This window comes from Perna viridis, chromosome 9 (assembly GCF_037379345.1).
Source record: "Perna viridis isolate PV_CMFRI_1.1 ecotype Kerala chromosome 9, ASM3737934v1, whole genome shotgun sequence".
In the NCBI taxonomy this organism is placed as follows: domain Eukaryota; kingdom Metazoa; phylum Mollusca; class Bivalvia; order Mytilida; family Mytilidae; genus Perna; species Perna viridis.
Genome location: NC_142453.1, coordinates 3,119,207 through 3,143,129, shown reverse-complemented (window position 1 = coordinate 3,143,129; position 23,923 = coordinate 3,119,207). Strand labels below are relative to the sequence as shown.

General features: G+C 33.1%; 1 protein-coding gene across 3 annotated transcripts in view; it reads left to right on the top strand.

Annotated features, from left to right (window-relative positions):
* The window catches only part of LOC148606125 (uncharacterized), a 42,689-nt gene extending 27,362 nt beyond the window's left edge, over positions 1 to 15,327 (top strand). For all 3 annotated transcript variants that reach the window (XM_088545338.1, XM_088545340.1, XM_088545339.1), the window contains exons 2-8: positions 2,948 to 3,034; positions 3,545 to 4,915; positions 5,178 to 5,234; positions 6,136 to 6,189; positions 7,124 to 7,186; positions 7,537 to 7,590; positions 12,491 to 15,327. In XM_088545338.1, the coding sequence (XP_088401464.1) occupies positions 2,971 to 3,034; positions 3,545 to 4,915; positions 5,178 to 5,234; positions 6,136 to 6,189; positions 7,124 to 7,186; positions 7,537 to 7,590; positions 12,491 to 12,585 (1,758 nt within the window). In that variant the 5' untranslated portion in view covers positions 2,948 to 2,970 and the 3' untranslated portion in view covers positions 12,586 to 15,327. The remainder of the gene's footprint in view (positions 1 to 2,947; positions 3,035 to 3,544; positions 4,916 to 5,177; positions 5,235 to 6,135; positions 6,190 to 7,123; positions 7,187 to 7,536; positions 7,591 to 12,490) is intronic.
* The last annotated feature ends 8,596 nt before the right edge of the window (positions 15,328 to 23,923 follow it).

Genomic DNA, 23,923 nt, shown 5'->3' with positions numbered 1-23,923 from the left:
CATTTAAACCTATGATTTTTCAAATAATAATATACATCTAATTCCCACACTCAGTTGAAATCCCGACTTTAAAAAACATTATACATTTGTTGTTACCCCAAAATAAAGACGGTAAACTTGATACAAATATGTAGCTGTTGGTAAAGATTCTTCATACGTTGTAAAATATCAATTCCAAATCATGTTCCAAATGTACCGACGAATGCTGGAAATTTTGATCGACAAACATTTGTCCAGTGTGGTAGACGCGTTTTTCACCTAGCCCATGCTCCCAGTTTTTATTGGAATCTAAGTTGCTCATTTGCTTTTGTTACTTCGTATGTATGATTTTAGTTACTTTATGTTCTTTGTTATGTATGTCTGTTTCCCATATCTGGTCTTTGTCTGTCCTTGGATTACATTATTTTGATTACTGCCATAACCTTGGTTCCCTTGATTACTCTTTCATACGTTATGCCAACGCTTGTCGTAACTACGTTTACTTTTAGTATCACGCCAGACTTCTTTACAATTAGAATTCTTGAACAGAGTTATGTTGCTGAAAGATTAAAGTCATCACTGCAGAAGTTTTATGGTCATCATCATTACGATGTATCTATCTGAACCATAGTGTGTCATAGTTTTGTCCTCTTTTGTCTACCCTGGATTTAACTTTTTATGAGCAACTCGGCGGGTGTTTCTAGAAAAGCAGAGAATGCTTAGCCTACCGTTGCACCTGGTCATGCTCTTTTACTTTTGTCACTTTGTATATATTATTTTGGTTAATTTATGTTCTTCGTTGTGTGTGTCTGTTTCCTTGTTTTTTCTTTGTCCCTGAATTGCATTCATTTGATTTCCGCTAGAATATTGGTTCCCTTGATTATTCTTTAAGACTTATAAATCAACTTTTCAAAAAAATGTAACCTTCGTTGGAATGTATCACTCCAAAGAATTACATTTATAATTAAAAATTCATTTTTTTCCTGAAATACATGACATATCTGGCATAAGACGTTAACTTAATCAATTAGTCATATGTTGAATAAATATATGTATAGATATATACGTTTTATAATTAGTAGGGAAAAGAAACGATTAACTGATCAACTGTTGGAAGTTTTGAATATCAAATACACGTTACTTGGTTAACCGTACATGTTATGAATTTTCAGATTTTATTTCATTGTTATTTCCAACAGATCATATGAATATCGAAACGCCGTTTTGTAATTCAGACATGCGAACTTTATTTGACCATAGGCTAATTGTATTATTAAAAATCGATTTTACGGTTTTTTTTTTTTAAATTATAGTTTAGCCCTCTATGATAACCGAAAATGCCGTCTTCTAAAGCTTGGTCTTTTTAGATAAGTACATAAAAATAAAAACGCGTCAAATACACACTATGTGACTTTGAACTAGCATATATATGCTAAATCATCTTAAGTTGAAACACTCAATAGAATCTTTGCCGACCCCTTAAAACAACCTAGTCGTCAGTGAAAGTGTTTGTGAACACGCCAAGGACACGAACATTTTTCATCATCGCAACCGGATATCATTACAAATGATATATATAGATGAAGTCTACCTACTTAAATTATATTTTCGCTTAAGAAGGGGAAAAAAGCACAATATATATATATATATGTGTGTAAAATGTAGAAAATATGTATTGCAATATTGTAACTTAAACATCAAATTTGAGTTTTTTGTTTTGCAGTTTTCAGAAGAATCCAACATTTATTGATTTGTTAAAAAGTCTATGATGCGATTTTTAATAATTGCAATTTAATGTAAGCCGTATATTTCGCAATAATAATAATAATAATAATAATAATAATAATAAGAAAGGAAAACCAATAATTACAAATTACTAATGACTAGCTATTTGACTTGAGATGATTTATACAACCGTTTCTGATAATCATATTACAGATTATAGTTGTCACTAATAATTCGCGATGGAAAACATATATACATGTATTGTCAACATATACAAAAAACTGCAATGTTTATTGGTCTTTGTCAACGATCTATGTTTCAGTAAAGAAGGAGAAAATAGCTAGACAACTATCACATTGACTTCTTCATCGGAAAAAATCTTCATTTATATCTGTTTTAGTCAATAGGCGTATGATTGTTGACATTGCAATCGGGGCAAAGAGGACAGACACTTGGATTGATTTTTAAATGATTCATATATCTTAGAAGCTTTTCAGATGTACAGAGACGTATTTTCAAATAGCTTTTATTGTCCTTTTTGTCTTCAAATACGATATCCTTTTCAGTTTTCATCACATTCAACGAATGTGAAAGTCATCTATTATATAGGGTACTTTACTAAGCAGAGTCCAAGTTGTTCATTTACTTTTGCTATTTTGTATGTAGTATTTTGGTTATTTTATGTTCTTTGTTGTCCGTGTCTGTTTTTCATGTCTTGTCTGGATTACATTTTTTTGATTTCTGATAGATTCTTGGTTCTATATAAATTCGCAACGATTTTCATTAGTGTGGCTTGTCTAACATAAGATTTCGGTATCTTTTTTGGTTCCCCTTATTCTTTCTACTAAGGAGTTTTTTTTTAATTTTAACTCTAAATTTGTGCCTCCCATTACATATACATTCCATTCATCATATAATACAAAAGTATGTAATCTTGTTATTATCTTATCATTTGCATATATTCTGTTTAGAATTAACATAGGGTTTTTTAAAGAAACATTCAGTTCATTCATTTTATTCCCATTAGAATGTTCTCTGCATAGTTATGCAATTAAATATGCTTTGATGTTGCAAATCAATGTTTCTTTTAATTTCATACTTCGCTTCCAACGTTGTGAATTTCTATTTATGGATTGTTCAAGACCATGTATAATTAAATTGTACAAAAAAGCGCCCCAAAAATAAATATTCGTTCGCCAGAAATATAAATTTGATTTAATTCTCTGACTGCTTAATATTCCAGATAACAGACTTTTAACAACTGCGATGGAACATAATTTGGCATTTATTGTATGGCTAACACTAATGCAGTCTGAAGTTATTCTACTAGGTTTGTACATTGATGATTGAAAATTAGAGAAAAATAACCGGTTCCTGTTGCTAAGAACACGTGGTAATCTTTAATCTGCGCTAAAATATTTAGGGGTATTACCACATGATAATGTCGAATACAATACAACAGAGTTATGCCCACTCTCTTTCTTAAATAAGTAAGGAGTGCATCATTAAGAAATCAACACCATGCTTGAAGTGATATAGCCTTCAACATTGTTAATATCTTCGATTTTGGTTAGAGACATTATTTACGTTGTTTGAGTAAACGACTTTCCCATCTTTCAATTAATCTAAAAATATAATTAATTGGAAAGAGTGAATAGCCAAAATATTACCAAAAGTGCCAAAGAATGCATAGATTTAAAGAGAGCACGGAATACAGATTAAATCATCCCAATGGTTTTTGACATTAAAAGTTATATATGTGCTTTTTATTATAAATATTTTTATGAAATATACAAGAGTAACTGTTCAATTTTATCTTTTCTTTATCCAATAACAACAGTTGAAGGGCAGCAAATGTTCCGGTCCCCAGACGTTTCAAGTATGATAGCTTCGTCGACCCCTTCCTCAACATTCGTATCATGGACATATACTCTATCTAATACAATTGTGTCGGAAGAATGCCAATGCCACACATCTACGTTATGGAGTCAAATATCTATGTCAGATTTATCAACAAGTAGCATGCCAATATCGGATAACTCAATGTCAAACTCAATATCTAATAATTCTCCTAGCTCGTCTCTAAGTTCAAATTATATTTCTTCATCTGACAGTTGGATGTCATCCCAAATGATGTCAATGTCTGCCCAGTGTCAATGTCCATCGGCATCAGTCCCATCAGCTACAACGTCTTCCCTTTTAACGGAAAGCGAATATTCAATTTTTTCAATGACATTATTTGAACTATCAACAAATATATCAACCTCAACGCAACACTCAATATTGCCATCAATGACAGGAAACATTGTGTCTTCAGATACGATGTCAACTTCATCTTCACAAAAAACAATATCTTCAATGATTTCTGATTATTTGTCCATGACATCAGATTCGGCACTTTCAATGTTTACTAAATCGCCGTTTACAATGTCAAATTCGGTACCTATTGAACAGGCATCTTCAATAATGCCAATGTCTGTTCTAACAAAAACAACCACAGACACGTCCTCAATGGCGGCATATTCCAATATAATGTCTGAAACAACTGTTTCTGAAATGAGTTCTTCTTCAACTACACTTAAAACGAGTACATTGATGGAGTCATCTACTACACAAACTTACTTGGCATCTGATTCATCGTCATCAGTGCTAGATCTGTCAGTTTCCTACTTATCGTCTACAACCCAAATGGAGTCTTCATCATCACAAGTATCGGTATTGCCAAGGACAACCACAGAAACGGTATCAACCACAACACAAATTGAATCGTCGTCATCTGATGAAACTCCCCAAATATCAACTTCAATATCAGTAATGGAAGTTGTTTCAACAGCTACTTCAAGATATGCTACAATTTCAGGAACACCTCAATCAATATCTTCCTTTGAGGGAACATCCTCCATGGTAGCAACCCCTCAATCATCAATGGCTTCAGCCGACTCGCTGATAACTTTGCAGTCATCTACATTGTCATCTGATACTATTTTAATGACAACACAAGCTACATTACCTCTGTCATCATCGGAAGTTACAACAATGTCGACATTGGCAACCTCGACTCCTCTTTCAAGCAGTGATACTATTCAATTACCATCTAGTTCCTCTGTCGTGCCGTCCTCCAGCGCTATTAATAACTCAGTTCAGGACATAGTAGATAGTTGCCTCACATCACCTGATTCCTTGGATTGCTTAATTAGCAATTATCTAACTGGTAAAGTTTACACTATTACTTCAGTTTCCTTAATCACACAATATTACCGTTTAAATTAATGTTTGTACAGTTTTGAGGAAGGCCACATCGCATAACTCATTGACAGGAGAGTCTTATCAGTTAACCGAAATTTGCAATATATATTTGATTGGTATTAATGCAATGACGTTTTTGTCATTTGTTATAAAATCTACAATTCGTTGTAAAAATTACAATTACTTTGTCGATTAATGATACATATTACATTAAATCTTGATTACAGTATGCAGTGTATCAAACGATAAGGTGGAATGCGTCGTACAACAGATAAACGGTGCATGTAAGTTTATAGTTTATACTCATACATATGTAAATGAGGAGGCACTGAACTGACATATTGAAAAATATTGATTGACCGGAATAAATACAACACAGCAATAAAATAATATCTATATACCTTAAAGTGCACAAAATTCTTAATGAGAAGATACACTTATTTTCGACTGGTTGCATTGAAGTACATTGCTATAGGTCGTAAAATGGCGGGTGAATTCTCTAATGAATTTCATCAAACTACATACAATATTGTTTTACGTCACTTTTTTTATCTGCATTAATCCAATAAAATGGCGTCATTATTTCACATTTCACTACAACTGTTGGAGTAGCCTAATTTTATAGGCTGGGATATACATAAATTCTCGTGCATGGGTGAGGCAAGTGATTAAGTTTTTAGTATACTTTAAAAATACATCTTGCTTATGACCAATCAACACGACTCTTGTAATTTTTAAAGACTGTCCATGAAAGTACAAAGTAATGGGTGGCACGTACGAAATTTTGTTTTCCCAAAATGTCCACCATTTGAGAACAAAAACTCATGTTTTTCTTAAAAGTGAATGTGGTTTTTGTTTTTAATGAACTGGTAAGAATGAAAACAAGTAATACGGAAAGCAAAACAAAAAATAATAATAACAATAATAATAAAATTTGAAAAAAATAAAATAAAATAAAGAAAAATAATTCTTTGATCTGTTCATATTTTAATTAGGTGGGGATATCTGAACATACATTCTCAGTCATCCACACATAATATAGAGAAACCCTGTTATTCGTCACATCATGATGAGTTCATACAGAACATTTAAATAATAAAATTGTACTCTATTTGTATATTCTATTTTAGTGCCTAACATTATATCCAATACTCTTATCTCAATTATATTTGTATTTGGTTGTAGCCTGTATTAATGCCTCTGATATACAAGTGTCATGTTTGGAAAACACCTATGGAAGTATGTACATATACGTTTAGAAAAAAAAATATTGTCAAAGTAATCAATTGATATATCATATGCTACGTAAAATGATCTATTTTAGAACAGTAAATAACCGTATCCCAAAAACTTCACAATTTCCATCCCGAATTGAGAACCGAACTTATCGCTTTGCATTCTTCCGCATTCCCATTCGAAATAATTTCACCAATCTGAGGAACGTTATTCTGATTTTGTACATTTTCTATAATAATATGACCAAATGTCCAGCATATTGCACTTTAACAAAAACAATGGAGTATGTATTTACTTAAATCCTTTAAAAGTAAAAACAGAAATGTTTTCAATAACTGTAATACAAAATGTCAATTAATATTTAGAGACATGCTATACACATATAAATTAATTTGAGATAAAAACTGTAATTTGTTTGGTTAAAATAATTATGTTAAAGCTCAATGGATAAACAAAGATTGACACACCCCTACTCATTTAAATTCAGAGCTACTTTTCTCATGTTTAAAGATAAAAATATTTTTTAAAATTAAATTATAAGAATTGGCTATGATAAAAATTTTGTCTATTGAAAAATAACAAATTTTCAATGTGCATATTTTGTTTATTGCACTTCGCGCATAAAACAATATGCACCTGGAAAATTAACTTATTTTTCAATAGACAACATTTTTGTTATTGCCGATTCTTAAGTATTTGAAAAAAAAAGATTTACAAAGTTCGATGGAAATAGTTGTTTACACGGCCCGAGTAACGTTACAACACTAACTCTTTGATAAAGTGATGTTTGCCGTATTACCGTCCGCAGGGTAATTAATTGATAATTTGCTTATTGTATTCTATTGCATTAAAACATGAAAAAAATGCACAGATCAATGAATACAATAGCTCATTATAATCGACGAATATAATAATCTATTGTTTATATTTTTTCTAGATTGTTTAAAGACTAGTGTTAGCACATCTTTAACCTGTTTAAGGAATAGCGTTGGTGGTGGAAGTAAGTCATTTGCTTAAAAGTAACATTGTCAATTGTGATGCAAAAAATGTTTCTATTTAGCAATTCTCATCATTTGAAAGTTTCTATGGCATTTAGCTAACAATAAGACAACAATCATAATAAGTACGGTTGAAATAATAAACTTTCTTGTCCATGACTTGAATGTCTTTTGCAATAAACTATTTTTTTAAACAATCGAACAATTCAGTAATCTTTACATAATTCTTAGATGCATGAATACACACTTTTGGTGTCTAAGAGTTATAACATTATTGTCCATGTAAAACTTGCTTTCTTTGCATTAACGTTTATTCTTATTTTGTATGTAGTCAGGTTTTTTTTTTGGTTAGGTTGTTTACCACAAGGTGCTTCTACACAGTGCCTGATAAATTCTTTTTCGACCGGTAAGTATTTTTGTTTCTTTTTTTTTACAACAATGACACATGTTACCCAACTCAATCAGAGCGACACTATAAAAAATACGAGAGAAAAGTAAAAGTTCAATCACAAATTGTTTTGTGTACTCATTTTTTAAAATTTTATTTGTTTATTTTTTACATAGCGGGTTTGCTCATCATAATAAATCAATAAATCAATTGGCCACATTTGTTTTTATCATGGCGTGACACAGTCGATTTGTTTGTAAACAAAGGAGGTCTCTTAAAAGCGTAAACCCTGCTCACACCTGCACTTGTGCAATCATTGAGAACGGGTCACTCTTCATTGTGTTCATTGGTTGTAATTGTTTACTAATTATGAAAGTAACTAAGTCAAAAATCTTTATAAAGAGACGCCATTATTCTATTATGATCTTGGAACACATAGAAATATCTAATGTTAGAAATTCAAGTACAAAAATACAATAGGTTTCATAACCGGTACCACCGTTGAAGATACGTTTAAAATTATAATGCAATTTACTATAAAGAGGAACCGAATCGAGAACCTGATAGTCCCATCGGTTGTATAACGCATGTAAAATGACAGTTACGGCCACAGAGATTTTGACCCAACATTGAAAGTCATTGAAGCGCTAGCAAATCAACATTGAAATATCATTCATACGGAATGAGTCATATTATAGAGGACTGTGATTTGTTAATATTTTGTAAGACTTACTTTAGAAAGATAGCGCGGGAATTTCCAACATGATCGAATGACCTATATCGACATGATATGAGTCATGATACAATTCCTTTGGTTTATTTATTTGTACCGCATGCAGTCCAAATTTCGTTTTCTAATTATAATTGTTACTTCTTAGTATAATAATATACTTGTATTTAAAACATTATTGTTGAATAGTTAAAATCATCGTACAGTCCGTGTGTGGAATAAACGTTCCACTTGCCCCATACCCCATCCCCAATTCCTCTTAGGGACATGCCCCTTTTCCAATAACACCATCCCCTATTGCCCCATACCCCATTCCAAATAGCCCCATTCCCTCATTGCTCCATCCCCATTGCATCGACTTATTTCATGTTGTCCAATACATATTCCCAAGTCCGAAAAGAAAATCAGTAAATGTTTTATCAAACACATATAATGAATTAGAATGCAAAAGGTTTTGTGCAATCAATATTGATTTCAGAATCTAGCCACCGAGTTTGAAAATGACCAAAATCACGCGATATTTGCATTGTTTACATGTATTATCGCTACCCTGAAATTTTGTCAAAATATTCTTAACACTATATATAAATATGTTGCTGAATCTAAACAGCCTTTTCACAAGCGCTTGGACGGACACAGGAGCGACCTAACAAAAAAGCCTTTACTCCCAGTGAGTCAACACTTCAGATTACCTAACCACTGCCTCGATGATTTCAACAAAATGAAAATCTTCATCGTGGAACAAAACACGATCTGGAACGATCTACAGAGAGTGAAGCGGGAGGGATTTTGGATAAAAGAACTCTGTGTTTTATACCCACACGGAATTAACAAAAAAAAAAAAAAAAAGAACACTAAGTTCTTCCTATTTTGTATAGTTTCTTAAAACAGTGTTTGTAAATATTTTTATTTTTATAGTTCAAGATCAACACACAACGTGTATCTATAGCACAATGTTCTAGATCTTTGTTACTGTCGGTAAAATTTTATACGTCACAGGTATTCACCTGATTAGGTAGTGAATTGTGTTCACAGACCATTTACTTTCATACACACTCAGTTTATTTAAGGCACTGAAGGTCATTTGTTGACTGGAAATTTTGCCCATTATATACTTTATTATAGTGTGTTCACATCTTTATCGGTATCGTTGTACAATCCTTTAGACTTAGAATTATTTTTGTTTGTGCTGCATCGTCATGACTGGACGATCCGATACCCATTAAGTTTGCTGGTTGGCAGATTCCTTTAGACTTTATATATATATATATATATATATATATATACAAAGAAGGGTCTGAAAAATCCCAACGATGTTAGAACTGTCAAATTTGCGAAGCAAATTTTTGTCGTTCCCTCCGCGGGACTCGAACTCGTACCGCTGTGACATCTATGGCAACACCGCCTGCACAAAGTCCAGCGCCCTAGACCACTCGGCCACTAGGCTATATAAAAATATAGCTTTCGCTGGCCGGGTGATTCCTCCTCGTAGGATAAATCTAGGGATGTAACTTAGTACACGATGTATGGTAGTACTGGACAGTTCATCTAGGTGTTATTATGTCGCATAGTGGATCAAATTAATGATGCATGTCACAACAAATCAATATTATACAACGTCTCAGAATGTGACGACTCTATTCACTACACTGCTCAATCGGATCAAATTGATACAGGGAAGATAACATAAACTTATAGAAGGGTCTGAAAAATCCCAACGATGTTAGAACTGTCAAATTTGCGAAGCAAATTTTTGTCGTTCCCTCCGCGGGACTCGAATTCGTACCGCTGTGACATCTATGGCAACACCGCCTGCACTAAGTCCAGTGGTCTGCAAATTAAATGAGTGTGATCACAAGAAATTACCTTAATCGTCTTATAATATTATTTAGAATGTTAAAATTGTCATAATGAGCATCATATGTGTGGCTGTGACACATCAATTTCAGTCCAATTTCTCAAAAATGACATATTTCTGCAGATTGTAAGAGTGCGAACAATTTTAATTTCAATAATGGTCCAAAATTATTTTTTAAATATTAAAAATGGCAATACAAGTATATGGTTGGTGGTTGCGGACAGTCATATTTCTGTCAAAAATCTTCAAAATTACATATTTTTGCAAAGTGTATGTTTGTGAATACTTTTAATGTATCTATTATTCTAACATTATTGTATATAATGTTAACATTGTCAATATTTTGATGGCTGTGATACATATATTTCAAATCAAATTCTTGAAAATGAGATAGTTTTGCAAAATGTTAAAAATGTCAAAACTTGCATCGCATGTGTGGTTGCCACCCATTCAAAATAACATATTTTTGCAAAGTGTATGTTTTGACATACCTATTAGCTTAAAATTATATTAAAGAGTAATCAAGGGAACCAAGGTTATAGCGGTAATCAAAAAGATGTAATCCAGGGACAAAGACCAGACATGGAAAACAGACATACACAACAAAGAACATAAAGTAACTAAAATCATAAATACAAAGAAACAAAAGTAAATGAGCAACTAGTACTCCACTAAAAACTGGGAGCATGTACCAGGTGCACCGGTAGGGTAAGCATCTTCTGCTTTTCTAGAAACACCCGCCGAGTTGCCCATAAAAAGTCAAGTCCGGGGTAGACAAACGAGAATAGGAAAACTATGACCCGTTGAATAAATCAGTTTTCATAGTGCTGATGGATACACCAAAACGATCCACGAGTTCATGATGACGACCATAAAACTTCTGTAATGATGACTTCAATCTTGTATTAACATAACTCTGTTCCAGAAGCCTATTTGTTAGAGTTCTAGCGCGATATAAAAAGTCTGCGTAGTTTCGGCAAGCTCTGGTATAACGTATGAGTTGTGATATGAACACTCCATACGCAGGAGCCGAAGGGAGGTTGCCACAGATGAGGGAAAGTTGACAATTCTGAATGAAAGTCATCACGTTTGTCGTAAAGTTTGGTCAATAGCTTTCCTTTACCATCGATTTCTAAGTGTAGGTCAAGATATCTGGTTGACTTTACAGTGTCTGTAGTATCTTTTATCTCAAGTTCTTTTGGGTAGATGCGATGTATCAAATCCCCGAAATTAGGATTGTTTAAAGATAACACGTCATCACGACACAAAATTATTTCAATCCAAATTTTAAAAAATGACATATGTTTAGACATTGTATGAGTGTAAACATTTTCAATCTATAATGACCGGAAATTAAATGTACCTCCGGTAATTATTGAAAAAATGTCAATGAATAATGAACTACGACACATGATCCTACAAACTTACTCTAAAACAAGCTTTTTTTTTTTAAAAAAAAAGAAACTCTTTCAATTGCTGCCATAAAATTATGATAGATACGTTGCTTGCCGGAAAAGGTAGAACAATATAATTTGATTGACCAATCAGAATTATTCCCGTCGCCCAATTCCCCATTGCCCCATCCTCCATTCCCCATACCCCATTGCCCCATACCCCATAAAATTGGAAGTTTATCCCATACAGGTACTGTACTTTATTGTAAAATAAAATAATACGGGGAGGTAATCGGACGAGTTAAGTATTTTGTTTTCTTAAGGAGCACCTCAATGACAAAATGACTTTTTTTTTGTTACATTAAAAATAAAATATTTCGAGGATGCCAGATTTTGTGCTTATCTTAATTTAGGTAGGCTATATATTTGTAAAGATTTTACACCTCGTGAACGTTCGGTGAACAATAATAACACACTGCCTATCTATGTTAAAATAAGCATGAAGCTCGGAATGCTTGAATCATGTCTTAATTACTTGATATAACTTTCTCGATTGTGCACTTTTTGTAGTAAATCTCATGTTTTAGTGGAGTCCGAGTTGCTCATTTACTTTTGTTACTTTGTATGTATGATTTTAGTTAATTTGTGTTCTTTGTTGTGTATGTCTGTTTTCCATGTCTGGTCTTTGTTCCTGGATTGCATTCGTTTGATTACTGCTGCGGCCTTGGTTCCTTTGATTACTCTTTCCCTGAAATGTTCTTCAGGATTTGTTTTTAATACAATCACATTTCACTGCATCAAAGCAAACGAAAATCTTGTATTTTGCTTGATTCCAATAAAATATTTTACTAAATGGTTCGATATTTTATACCATGATAAAAATTGTAGCATGAATTCTAAATTACAGGGATATGTAAAATATCTTTTTATTTACAGGTAACCAATTACATTCGTCGTATGTACAGATGATAGGTGCTGTTTTAGCGATTAAAGCGACATCTATTAGAAACAGTTTCTCTTTATTTATGTAATCGAAGATTCATTTATCAGTTTATTATTTGTTGTCTAATAGAGAAAAATGTCAATACTGTAAACGCATTAGTTTTTTGCGGTTGTTAACTTCTGCAGATTCTGACAGGTGAATATATTCACATTTATCAGTTTTTGATGTCTCAAAAATGCTAAGCGTAAACTGTTAAAATTTATTTTCTGGGAATATTTTTTGCGGTTATCAAATCTACGCAAATATTGTACGTTTACAGTATTAAAGATATTGCTATATATGTATTTAAGGACGAAGATCTAGGGTAAGGGACATAACTCTTGGAAATCAGTAATATGTTTGTATCATATTCAATTTCACCAAAGCCTGTCAAGCTTTTATTTGTTAAATCAATCGAAATTTTTTTATGCTTCAATGAGATTGATGTAAAAGCAACCAAGGGAACCAAGGCTACAGCGACAACCAAAAGAACGCAATCCAGGGGCAAAGACCATACATGGAAAACAGAAACACACAACAAAGAACACAACGCAACTAAAATCATACACACAAAGTAACAAAAGAAAATGAGCAACTCGGACTCCACTAAAAACTGGGAGCATGGACTGGATGCACCGGTATGGTAAGCGTCCTCTGCTTTTCTAGAAACACCCGCCGAGTTGCTCATAAAAATGTGTAAAATACCAAATATCAACGTTCCAATGATTTAAAGAGTTATGTCCATTAGTGTACCACCGTAAGGTGTATGATAACCTAAGACGGAAGGATATATGTGTGTACTAAGGTAAACATTACACATTTTCTCATTATTTTTAAAAAGAAAAAAATACCGATATAGTACTAAATGTATTAAGTAAAAGAATGCAAGTTTATATGTCTGGTCATGATAATTTTGATATGGCACGAATCTGCAGAATGTTATATATATGATTCACCTCATATATAAATTAATCTTTCTTATCATAATTTGTATTTACGTTTTGTTAACGGATTCACTCAATTTAATATCCCTCTATTAAACAAGGCAAAATATATACAAAGAAAAAACAAACAAACAAACAAACAAAAGAATAATTCCTTTCCCCTTTATCTAGTATGAATTAATTACACTGGACGTTAATTCTCTAACTTACGTCAATAACACTGAATGATAATTTTGAAAGTAACAAAAAGGACTGAATAGCCTTACAAAATTCCGAAATAATCTAATAGTTTTGTGAAAATTTATGCAGATTAATTTAAGGTAAACATGTAAACAAACATAATTACGTTTAATATCAACTATATACAACTATAACAAAAATCCTGCTATCATTCATTCACCATTACTCTTGCATTCTTATACGCATATTTGTGTCATAACGGACCACATGTTGTCCGCTGATTAAGTTTGTTATTGTCGTAGAAAGGTCTGACTAATGTTTGGTAAAATTTTTAGATTGAGGTGATCTTATAATTGTTTTACGTCTGTCCAATTTTGCACATGTTTTATCTATAGCCAGATTTAGATTTAGTTTTACAATATTTTTTTGTTGTCTTATGACTTTTTGACGATGAGGTTTCTCTAAGCCTCACAGTGTAGTTAAAGCATATAAATATTTATACAATGTAGTGTAAATGCTTATCAGATCGTAATGAAGACAGTTTAAGGGTTAATGAACTACTACAAAATCTGCCTGTACAACAGGAAAAGATAATATTAGGTCTACTGAAGTAAATTTAAGGTATCCGACTTATAATTGTAAATCTTTGGTAATTTTTTCCGAAGATTGGCCAGTGTCTTACTTCTCAACAATCGGTAGTTTAAAAAAAGATCAATACTCTTTGTAAACATAATTTAAGGTTGCCTTTCGTAGCAAATACATTTGTACATGTACCCTTAAACTATCTTAAGTGGGATGCTAAGCTAGTCCATTGTGATATTTATTGCTTAAAACCATGCCGTCCTGTTTTAAGTGCAATATTGACTATTTTATGCACAATTAAATGATACACCTTGACAAATCTCACATCCTTGGTAATCATGGTTTGTATTTGCAAGATCTACTGTTCTGTCGACTCTTTTTACGGATAGAATGGAGATGTTAATACAAAGTTCTTTATTGTCTCTCTATAGAGGAACCTTATTTCTCCTCTTACAATCGATAATACGCAAACCCTAAATTATTTTATAATTTTGTTTGGCTTTGAAAGTACATCTAGTATAGTTAATGTTCATATTGTAATTTCCTTCATGTATGATACAACGCTTTGGTTGGAAAGTGTTACATTGTACACCCCAATAATTCACGTACGGTGTGTTCAAAATAAAGTACATTTGTTTAGTTCCCATGTATCAATACTCTTATATTCTTCTTTAGCAAAATGTTATTTTTATATAATAATTTCCAATGAATGCTTTTTCAATACTTTGGTTTATAAAGAATATTTCACAAAAATGTTTATTTCTTTTAGTAAAACTGCATATGTAATACTATCATTTGTAGTGCAATGTGCGTTTCCAATATATCAAAATTTTACTGCATTTTAATTTGAATGGGAATCCTCGAGCAAAAACAAACATGGAGACAAAAAGTATCAATTTTCAAGCGAGCTATATGTCAATATCCATATATTCAAAATTAATGTTTAATTAAATCATAGTTTGCACAACTAAACCTTTGATCTGTTATATGCACATAGAAACACGACCAATTGACTATATATTTATTTTGTAATAAATGATAACTGTGATATGATTGTTGTTTTTTATTAAACATGTTTATTTCTCTGTTATATTGTTTTATATTGATACATTTCTCTAAAGATTTTTCCCAGAGCGGGTAGACAAGTGACATATGTATCTCTTTGTTGTTGCAAGTTTTATTGAATCCGGCCATTTGGAGATGCTTTAAGGACATATCAAACTATTGTTTCTGTGTATATTGGTTTTCGAACGTTATCATTTCGCAATGCACCTTTGGATTACTTTCTTTTGATTACCACTATAACCTTGGTTCTATTGATTACTCTTCAATGTTGACGGGATTTCTGGGAATCTCTGTTCACAAGCTTACCCTACCTTATGGATGGACGGCCTTTCCAAAAGCAAATAAATAAATAAATAAATGAATAACCGGTTTAGACATCTAATTTTCAGGATGTTAATTTTTACTTTCATCAATGAACAATAAGGAAAACTTTGCATTTATTAAAACCAATTTACTTCGGTGTGTTGTAAGTGTGTTTCGAATGATAGGTTTGTGTCAGCCACCTGCAACAGATACAAACGCATAGGATGGTCAATTTAAAAAAAAATGAATACAAATAATTGTAAAGGAATTACTCATAAATAAAAGTCGAAATAGAAAGTCAATTCAAGACAAAATATGCCCATGTGCAATATACGGAATGATTGCTCGGTGTCTTTTGCAAAACTGGGGTTTTCTAAAAACTAAGTCAGGGTAAATAAATTGGGTAAATAATTCTGTGTAATAGCCACGGGTTTACAAGTACCAGATATATTTGTGATTTGCTCCAAACGGTGACGAATTATGAGATGCGTAACAGTTATACGACTAAATGTCTCAGCTGTAGCAGAAATGCTCCAAAAAGTAGAAATATTGATCTGAAAAGATAGGATACTCTATAAACACCTGCAATAAACTGTGTGTTTAAAACCATATAATTCTTACGAAAAGGACATGTTTTTGTTTTATAAAATTGATTATCTTGTAGCACATACTGATAACATACATAATAAACCTACACTTAGTCATCGTAAAGTAACATTAATGTATGTGTAGCTGATACCTGTAGGTTAAATACAAGGATGCACGTGTTCACGGTACGAGATATAGAACTCGTCATTAGAAATTGATATTAGTTGATAGCAAAAACCAATTGCTTATAAAAACGGAAATAAAAACTAAATTGATAAGTATGTTTAAAACAGATGTGTGTAAGTTAGTGACAGCTAGACCAACTCTTTATAATGAGAAGTAATTCAGTTCCATCTCTACCGTAGTATTTAATCTTCTTGTAATAAAAATATAGGTCCTGCTTAATTATATATGTATGGTCTCGTTATTTTTTGTGTTATCCCAATTTGTATAATCTAAAGTATCTCTGCATGCCCATGAAGATGTACGTACAAAAATGTACGTCTAATTTTTAAAATGAAGAATAATATGTGATGACGTCATGTTGGCAATCCTTCATTCCTGAATTGTAAACGCATTTCAGTCGAAATTCCAGATCTATAAAGACGTACTCATTTGGCAAACATGTATGTCAAGCGTTTTATAACATTTTTGTCTGAGACTTTGTACGTTCATATATAGTAGTTTTGTTATGAGGAAACTTCAAACATTCAAGATATTGTCGCTTAGAAATATAGACGAAATGGTGGAAAAAACATACCAATTCGCCGTATGTCTAATCTATACTGGTTTCAAAGACATGTCTGTATATCAGTTTTAAATGATTGTACAATAGCCGAAAATTTCAAATCCTTTATCCTTTTTTTTATTTTCATTGGCTTACAATTTCTAAATACAATCTTCTAGAATGTACCATCAAAGAAGTTATTGTTAAAACTTCTGTTTAACTCGGCGTCTTCGAGTTTCTTTTCAAGTAGTTGAAATACCTTCTTTTTGTGTTTAATATACATTTGAGTGTCAAACAAATACGATCCAGCTCTTGGTGCTTTGAATACTGCCGTGCTTTTATTAAATCCCTCACCAGCGTTTATTTCAACCTTTTTTTAAAGAAGAAAAGAGAAAGACGTTTTCCCTACTGTTGAACCTGGTACATGCGCCCAGTTTTTAAGTTGAGTCCGAGTTGCCCATTAACTTTTGTAACCTTGTATCTATTATTTTGTTTATTTCATGTTCTTTTATATGTGTGTCTGTTTCCATGTCGGGTCTTTGTCCATACATTACATTCTTTTAATTTCCACTAGCGTCTTGGTTCCCTTGGTAATTCTTCTAAATAGTACAAAGAGATGAAGAAATCTCTTGGCGAATTTCCCTCTTTTGGACAAATTAAGCTAAACGTCAGGCTAATAAGTATAATGAAAATTTGTCAGCAATTAAGAGAACAGTTTTAAAGTTGAAAAATATGGACAAGAAAAATAAGATCATTCCAGATATACACAAGACACCCAGGGTCAATGCAAGTACACACAAGAGCACCAGAGTCAATTCAGGTATGCACAAGACACGCAGTGTGTCTTATATAAAGGCTAACTGAGCAGACATTATTTTTCGAAAGTTGTCAATTTTATATACATGGATGTAAGCCTAGGAACAGCAGGGATCAATGGTCACGCGGAAGTCGAATAGTGTTCTCCGCTAGCTAATATATCTCCGCTCGCAGTCGGAGAAAAACGCTTGACAAAAACTTCATTTTTTCTCCTTAAAACAGTAACTCCATTACCCGAAACGCAAGTGTAGTCATCTGAAATGTTCCTGACCCGAATGGTGTCTATGACTTCATGATTCCTGACATAAGTACTAGCCACTACAAACGTTTTAGGTTCTATGCACAATTTCACGACAAAGTGATATGTCCCACTACTTAACGCCTTAAATATTCCTATAGATTCATTGTAAACACCACCAACGTTCATTTCAATTTTCCGGTCAAAGTTTACGACCGCATCTTTTGTAAGCCCGGAAGCTTTGAATATGACCGGTAATAACTCTGAAATAGAATTTAAAACGCAAGATCAATAATTAATACAATATAGAGCGTGGGCCAGCATAACCCCCTCCCCCACGAATCATTTTTTAAACCTATAAAACATTCATTATTTGTGTATTTAACACATTTCTGTCAGTTTGCAAAAATTTCATTGCAGCGCTAGTTCCAGTTAAGAGGTACTGCGAAGACCGTGGCGTGGAAATGACCAAATCTGGCAAAAATGGGGTTTTCCAATAAAAAAGAGTCAAGGAAACCAGGATTCTAGCAAAGATCGAAACAATGTCATCCAGAGACAATGACAAAGATCAGACATCGAAAACAGACACACACACACAAAAGAACATAAACTTACCAAAAGTATACGTGCAATGCAAATTAAACAAGCAACTCGGACTCCACTAAAAACTGGGAGCATTGTCCAGGAACACTGGTAGTGTAAGCGCCCTCTGCTTTTCTAGAAACATCTGTCGAGCTGCTCATAAAAAGTCACGTCTGAGATAGACGAAAAAAAAGAGAACTATGATACATTGAACAAATCGGTTCTAAATGTACAGATGGATATCCGTATCGGTTTACGATTTCATGATGACGACCATTAAACTTTTGTAGTGATAACTTCAATCTTTTAGCAAGAAAACAATGTTCCAGAAGCCTAATTATAAAAGTCTACCGATACAAAAAGTATGTGTAGTTACCGTAGTTACCGTAAGGTCTACGATAACATTAGAGTTGTGACATGTGAACTCTATACGCAGGTGCCGAAGGAATGTTGCCACTGATGGAATGAAAATGCATCGCGTTTTTCGTACAATATACATGATATAGTCAATAGTATTATTTTACCACCAATCTCTTCGTGTAGGTCAAGATATGAGGTCGACTTTACAGTGTGTCTGTAAGATCTTTTATCTCAAGTTCTTTTGGGTAGATGGAATGTATCAAATTCCCGATACTATGCTTGTTTAACGATAGTACGTTATTTATATAGCGGATACGGATATAAAAGGATCTATCTAAACGATGTTCTTTTCTGATCAGATCAGCTATAAAGTCAGTCTTATAAGAGTGTAGGGTAAGTCAGCAAGTAGAAGAGCACAATTTGTTCCCACTGGAATGCTGACTATTTGTTGAAAAACGCTTCAACCACACCGAACAAATATGTTGTCGATAAAAAAAACTCCACCATTTGGAAAGGATGTTCTTCTGTATATTTCGAAGATGATACAGAATTATTTTTATAAAAAGTAATCAAGGGAACCAAGGTTATATCCGTAATCAAAAGAATGTAATCCAGGGACAAAGACAAGACATGGAATACAGACATACACAACAAAGAACATAAAGTAACTAAAATCATACATACAAAGTAACAAAAGTAAATGAGCAACTCGGACTCCACTAAAAACTGGGAACATGTACCAGGTGCACCGGTAGGGTAAGCATCTTCTGCTTTTCTAGAAACACACGTCGAGTTGCTCATAAAAAGTCAAATCCGGGGTAGACAAACGAGGAAAGGAAAACCATGACCCGTTGAATAAATCAGTTTCCATGGTGCTGATGGATACACCATAACGATCCACGAGTTCATGATGACGACCATAAAACTTCTGTAGTGATGACTTCAATCTTGTAGCAACATAACTCTGTTCCAGAAGCCTATTTGTTAGAGTTCTAGCGCGATACCAAAAGTCTGCGTAGTTTCGACAAGATCTGGCATAACGTATGAGTTGTGATATGAACACTCCATACGCAGGAGCCGAAGGGATGTTGCCACAGATGAAAGGAAAGTTGATAATTCTGAATGAAAAGTCATCACGTTTGTCGAAAAGTTTGGTAAATAGTTTTCCTTTATCATCGATTTCTAAGTGTAGGTCAAGATATGAGGCTGACTTCACAGCGTCTTTAGTATCCTTTATCTCAAGTTCTTTTGGGTAGATGCGATGTATCAAATCCACGAAATTAGGATCGTTTAAAGATAATACGTCATCTATATGGCGGAAACTGAGATTGAAGGATCTAGCCAAACGATATTCTTTCTTTCTGATCAGATCAGCTATAAAGTCAGCCTCATAATAGTGAAGGAATAGGTCAGCAAGTAAAGGAGCACAATTTGTTCCCATTGGAATGCCGACCGTTTGTTGAAAAACACGTCCACCACACTGGACAAATATGTTGTCGATTAAAAATTCCAGCATTTTGTAAACTTCCTCTGTATATTTGGAAGATGATTCGGAATTATTTCTTACAAAGTATGAGAAATCTCTACCAAGAACTATATATTTGTATCTATGTGTACCATCTTTTTTGGAAAAAACAACGATGCATAATGTTTTTAAGTCGGGATTTTAACTGAGTATGAGGAATAGAAGTATACATTGTTGAAAAACCATAGGTTTTAATGCTGTTATATTCAGAAAATAGTCTTGAACTGATTGTCTCCAAATGATCTTTTCAGGATCCAAAATGAATTAATACAACTACGGGAGTAACAAGTGTTGTGGTAGGACTGCAGACCCTCTTTGACAAATTGTGAGTATAGAAGTTAAAAGTTTTGAAAGAGGTTTGGTGGTACATTTTGGAGATCCAGCTATGAAACTTTGTTTGTATGGATTCTTGTGAAGTTTAGGAATCCAGTACATAGACGGCAATTCACAATTATCGTCCCTGGTAGAGAGACCAAAAGAGGATAGCACAGATTTGTGGTTTTTCACAATCTCTAGTTTGGAGAGGGTGGTAGCACTATAGGTCTTATCACTGCTATTATTTTCTACGTCTACCTATGATAATAAACTTTGGATATAAAACGTTTTGCAGACAAAAACAATGTTGTTTTGGCTTTGTCAGTTGGTACGTCAACATATTTGTCATGTATATTCTGTTATTCTGTTAAATTTTGTCCTTTTTGATCACTTTCTGGTCATATTTTTGGCAAGGAAATGGTCTCCACACTCAAGAAACAACTGCATATTTAATGAATACACTCATTATTACATAGTTTATGTGAATCATATGTGAAAATATAAAGTTGTTTCTAGGACACAGTGGACATAGTTTCCTGGATGTAAATATTTCAGAAAAACAACAATATTTACAAATCTCAACAGTTTTTACTTAATGACATAAAGTCATGGCACCATTAAGACATCATTACAATGACTATAACAATATTTTATTTCAAGAGGGTTACACAGTTAGTTTACAGCTGATCTTCAAAAACAAAAATATAAGGTTTATTTCAATGCTGCAAAATGAGTACTATTAAATAATACATAAATGCATGCCAACAAAGTTATCATTTTATATTATAGTACATGTAAATACAGTTGGATTATTCTTTTGCCTGTAGTTCTATTAGGAAGATTTTTAATTTCTGCTTAGAAAGATTTATTCGTTTTACACTTCTTATTTCATATGGTAGGGTATTCCAATAAGATGGGCCAGAGTAAACAAAAGTATGACTGAATAGTTCTTTCTTTTGTTTAGGGATAAAAAGAGCACTGCTTATGGCATTTCTTGAATGGTATGGACAATGTTTTTGCTACATCGGGGTCTTTGGAAACTGATGTAGCCTTGGCACTCATTGACCTACTTAAAACTTTTATTCGTTTCAAAATTAAAGACCTCACAGCCTTTAACCACTCTGACAGAGAATCACTGTCTTCTTGCTTTCGTTTTATCCATTTTCTTGCATAGTCCTCGACGGCATCCATAAGAACTTTAAAGTTATAATTCCAATTTATTGAGCGTGGTTCACGGTACTTAGGACCTTTAGAAAGGATATTACTCGGAGATTCGTTTTCGATAATTGTTAAATCTCCCGTAACGACGTGACCAGAAGGACCATATTTGAATGGAGAGGTTTGGAATATCACTGGATCACTGGAAGAACAGTCAGGTGGTTTAGCCTTGAAGTCGTCAATCTCGAGGTTCTGCAATAGCCTTTTATAATTGAAAATTTTGGATGCGATGGGTGAAGTATGGGAATATGAAATAATTGGTATTGATTTGTCCTTGAAATATGGGGGAATTTTGTTGGTACAGTTTTTGTGATGGATGATGTTTGCCAAATTAATTGCATCTATACCCTTGTTGACAAACGATAGTGGAAGAAATGATCGTTTTTCTTCATCTTGACGTTTTACACAAACTGGTTGAAAGAGTTCCGTGGAAAACAATATCCAAAATGATGGCAACAAGTCTGTATAATGATGGGGGGGTCAGAAACAGGAGTGTCAAGACTTGTTTTGTAAAGGGAGTGTAGTAGAGTGAGAGGTATAGAATACAGTTTGGTTCTAATGTGATGAAGTCCAAGAGGTTTTTGTATGAAAGGAAGGAGACCATCTATGGAGACATCATGTAACTTAGGTGACGTAAATTGGCGATTGCCACGACTCCTTTCCCGTCTTGGATTTTTGTCAAATAAATTCATCACATTAATGCTATTGTTATATTGGCTTGAAAGGTTTCCTATACTTTTGATGTTGTCATCGCATCCGTAAGGTATTGCAGTACCTAGTCTGCATATTCAGTACTCCTCTCTTTCCCTACGATAGTTTTTACTTAGAACGGGACTGTTCGTAGGATGGTAAATTTTTTGAGGTAGAGATTCCTTATACTTTTTCAAAAAAGTATGAGGAATCTCTACCAAGAACAAAACATTGTATATATGTGTACCATCTCTTTAGGGAAACAGACTGTTTTCAAGACAACTCATACTATGATAATGATAACGAAGATATACATGTAAAAGAATTATACTTGAAACTTCAAGAATTTCCAAAAGACCAACTGAGCCCGTCCATAGAAATAAATGTAATAACGACTCAAACCCATTATAATGGATTAAATGTTCTGAATAAATAAATAATATTTAAAACTAAAGTATGATTGGCTGTTAATATCACTGATCCAAATACTACCTTGAACCATCGATTATAAATGACAAACTGTAGAAATGACATTGATTTTGAATAGAAGAAAGGATATGAACAAAGACAAAAAAGATGTTAAAATCCATTTAACAGATGTAGATTTGCAAAGTATAATTGGACAGATTAGGTTTCAAATTCCATACCAACATAAATGAATAATTATCCAATCTTTTGTTTTATTAAATTTTGTCACATTAAGAAAATATTAACAGGTTTTCTTTAGAAAAGAGCATGTAAAACTGAAATTTTGGTAGTGGGTAAAACTGATAGTTGATAACTTTGGGAAAAATGAGCAAAGCAGAACGAAATGTAAACCCGATTTTAAACTCATCAAGGTAGACTCATCAAAAGTCAGCTCAATATCTGAAAGCGTTTAGAAAAAAAGTGTGGAAAACTTAAATTTCGGTAAATTCAAGGGCCATAACTCTGACAAAAAAAAAGTGGCGCAGATCGAAAACCGTACTTGATCTGTAACTCATCAGGGTAGACTTACATACCAAAATCAGCTCAATATCTGCAAGCATTTAATAAAAAACAGCGCAGAAAACTTAAATTTCAGTACATTTTTCAATGTTCAAGGGCCATAACTCGGACAATAATCAGCCAAGCAAAACGAAATGTTAATTAGATCTGTAACCCAACAACTCTGTGACTCAGATACTAAACTCGGCTCAATATCTGCAAGTGTTTAGAAAAAATGCGGACAACTTTTTTTTCTGGATGGACAGACAGATGGAGTGCAAATGTAAA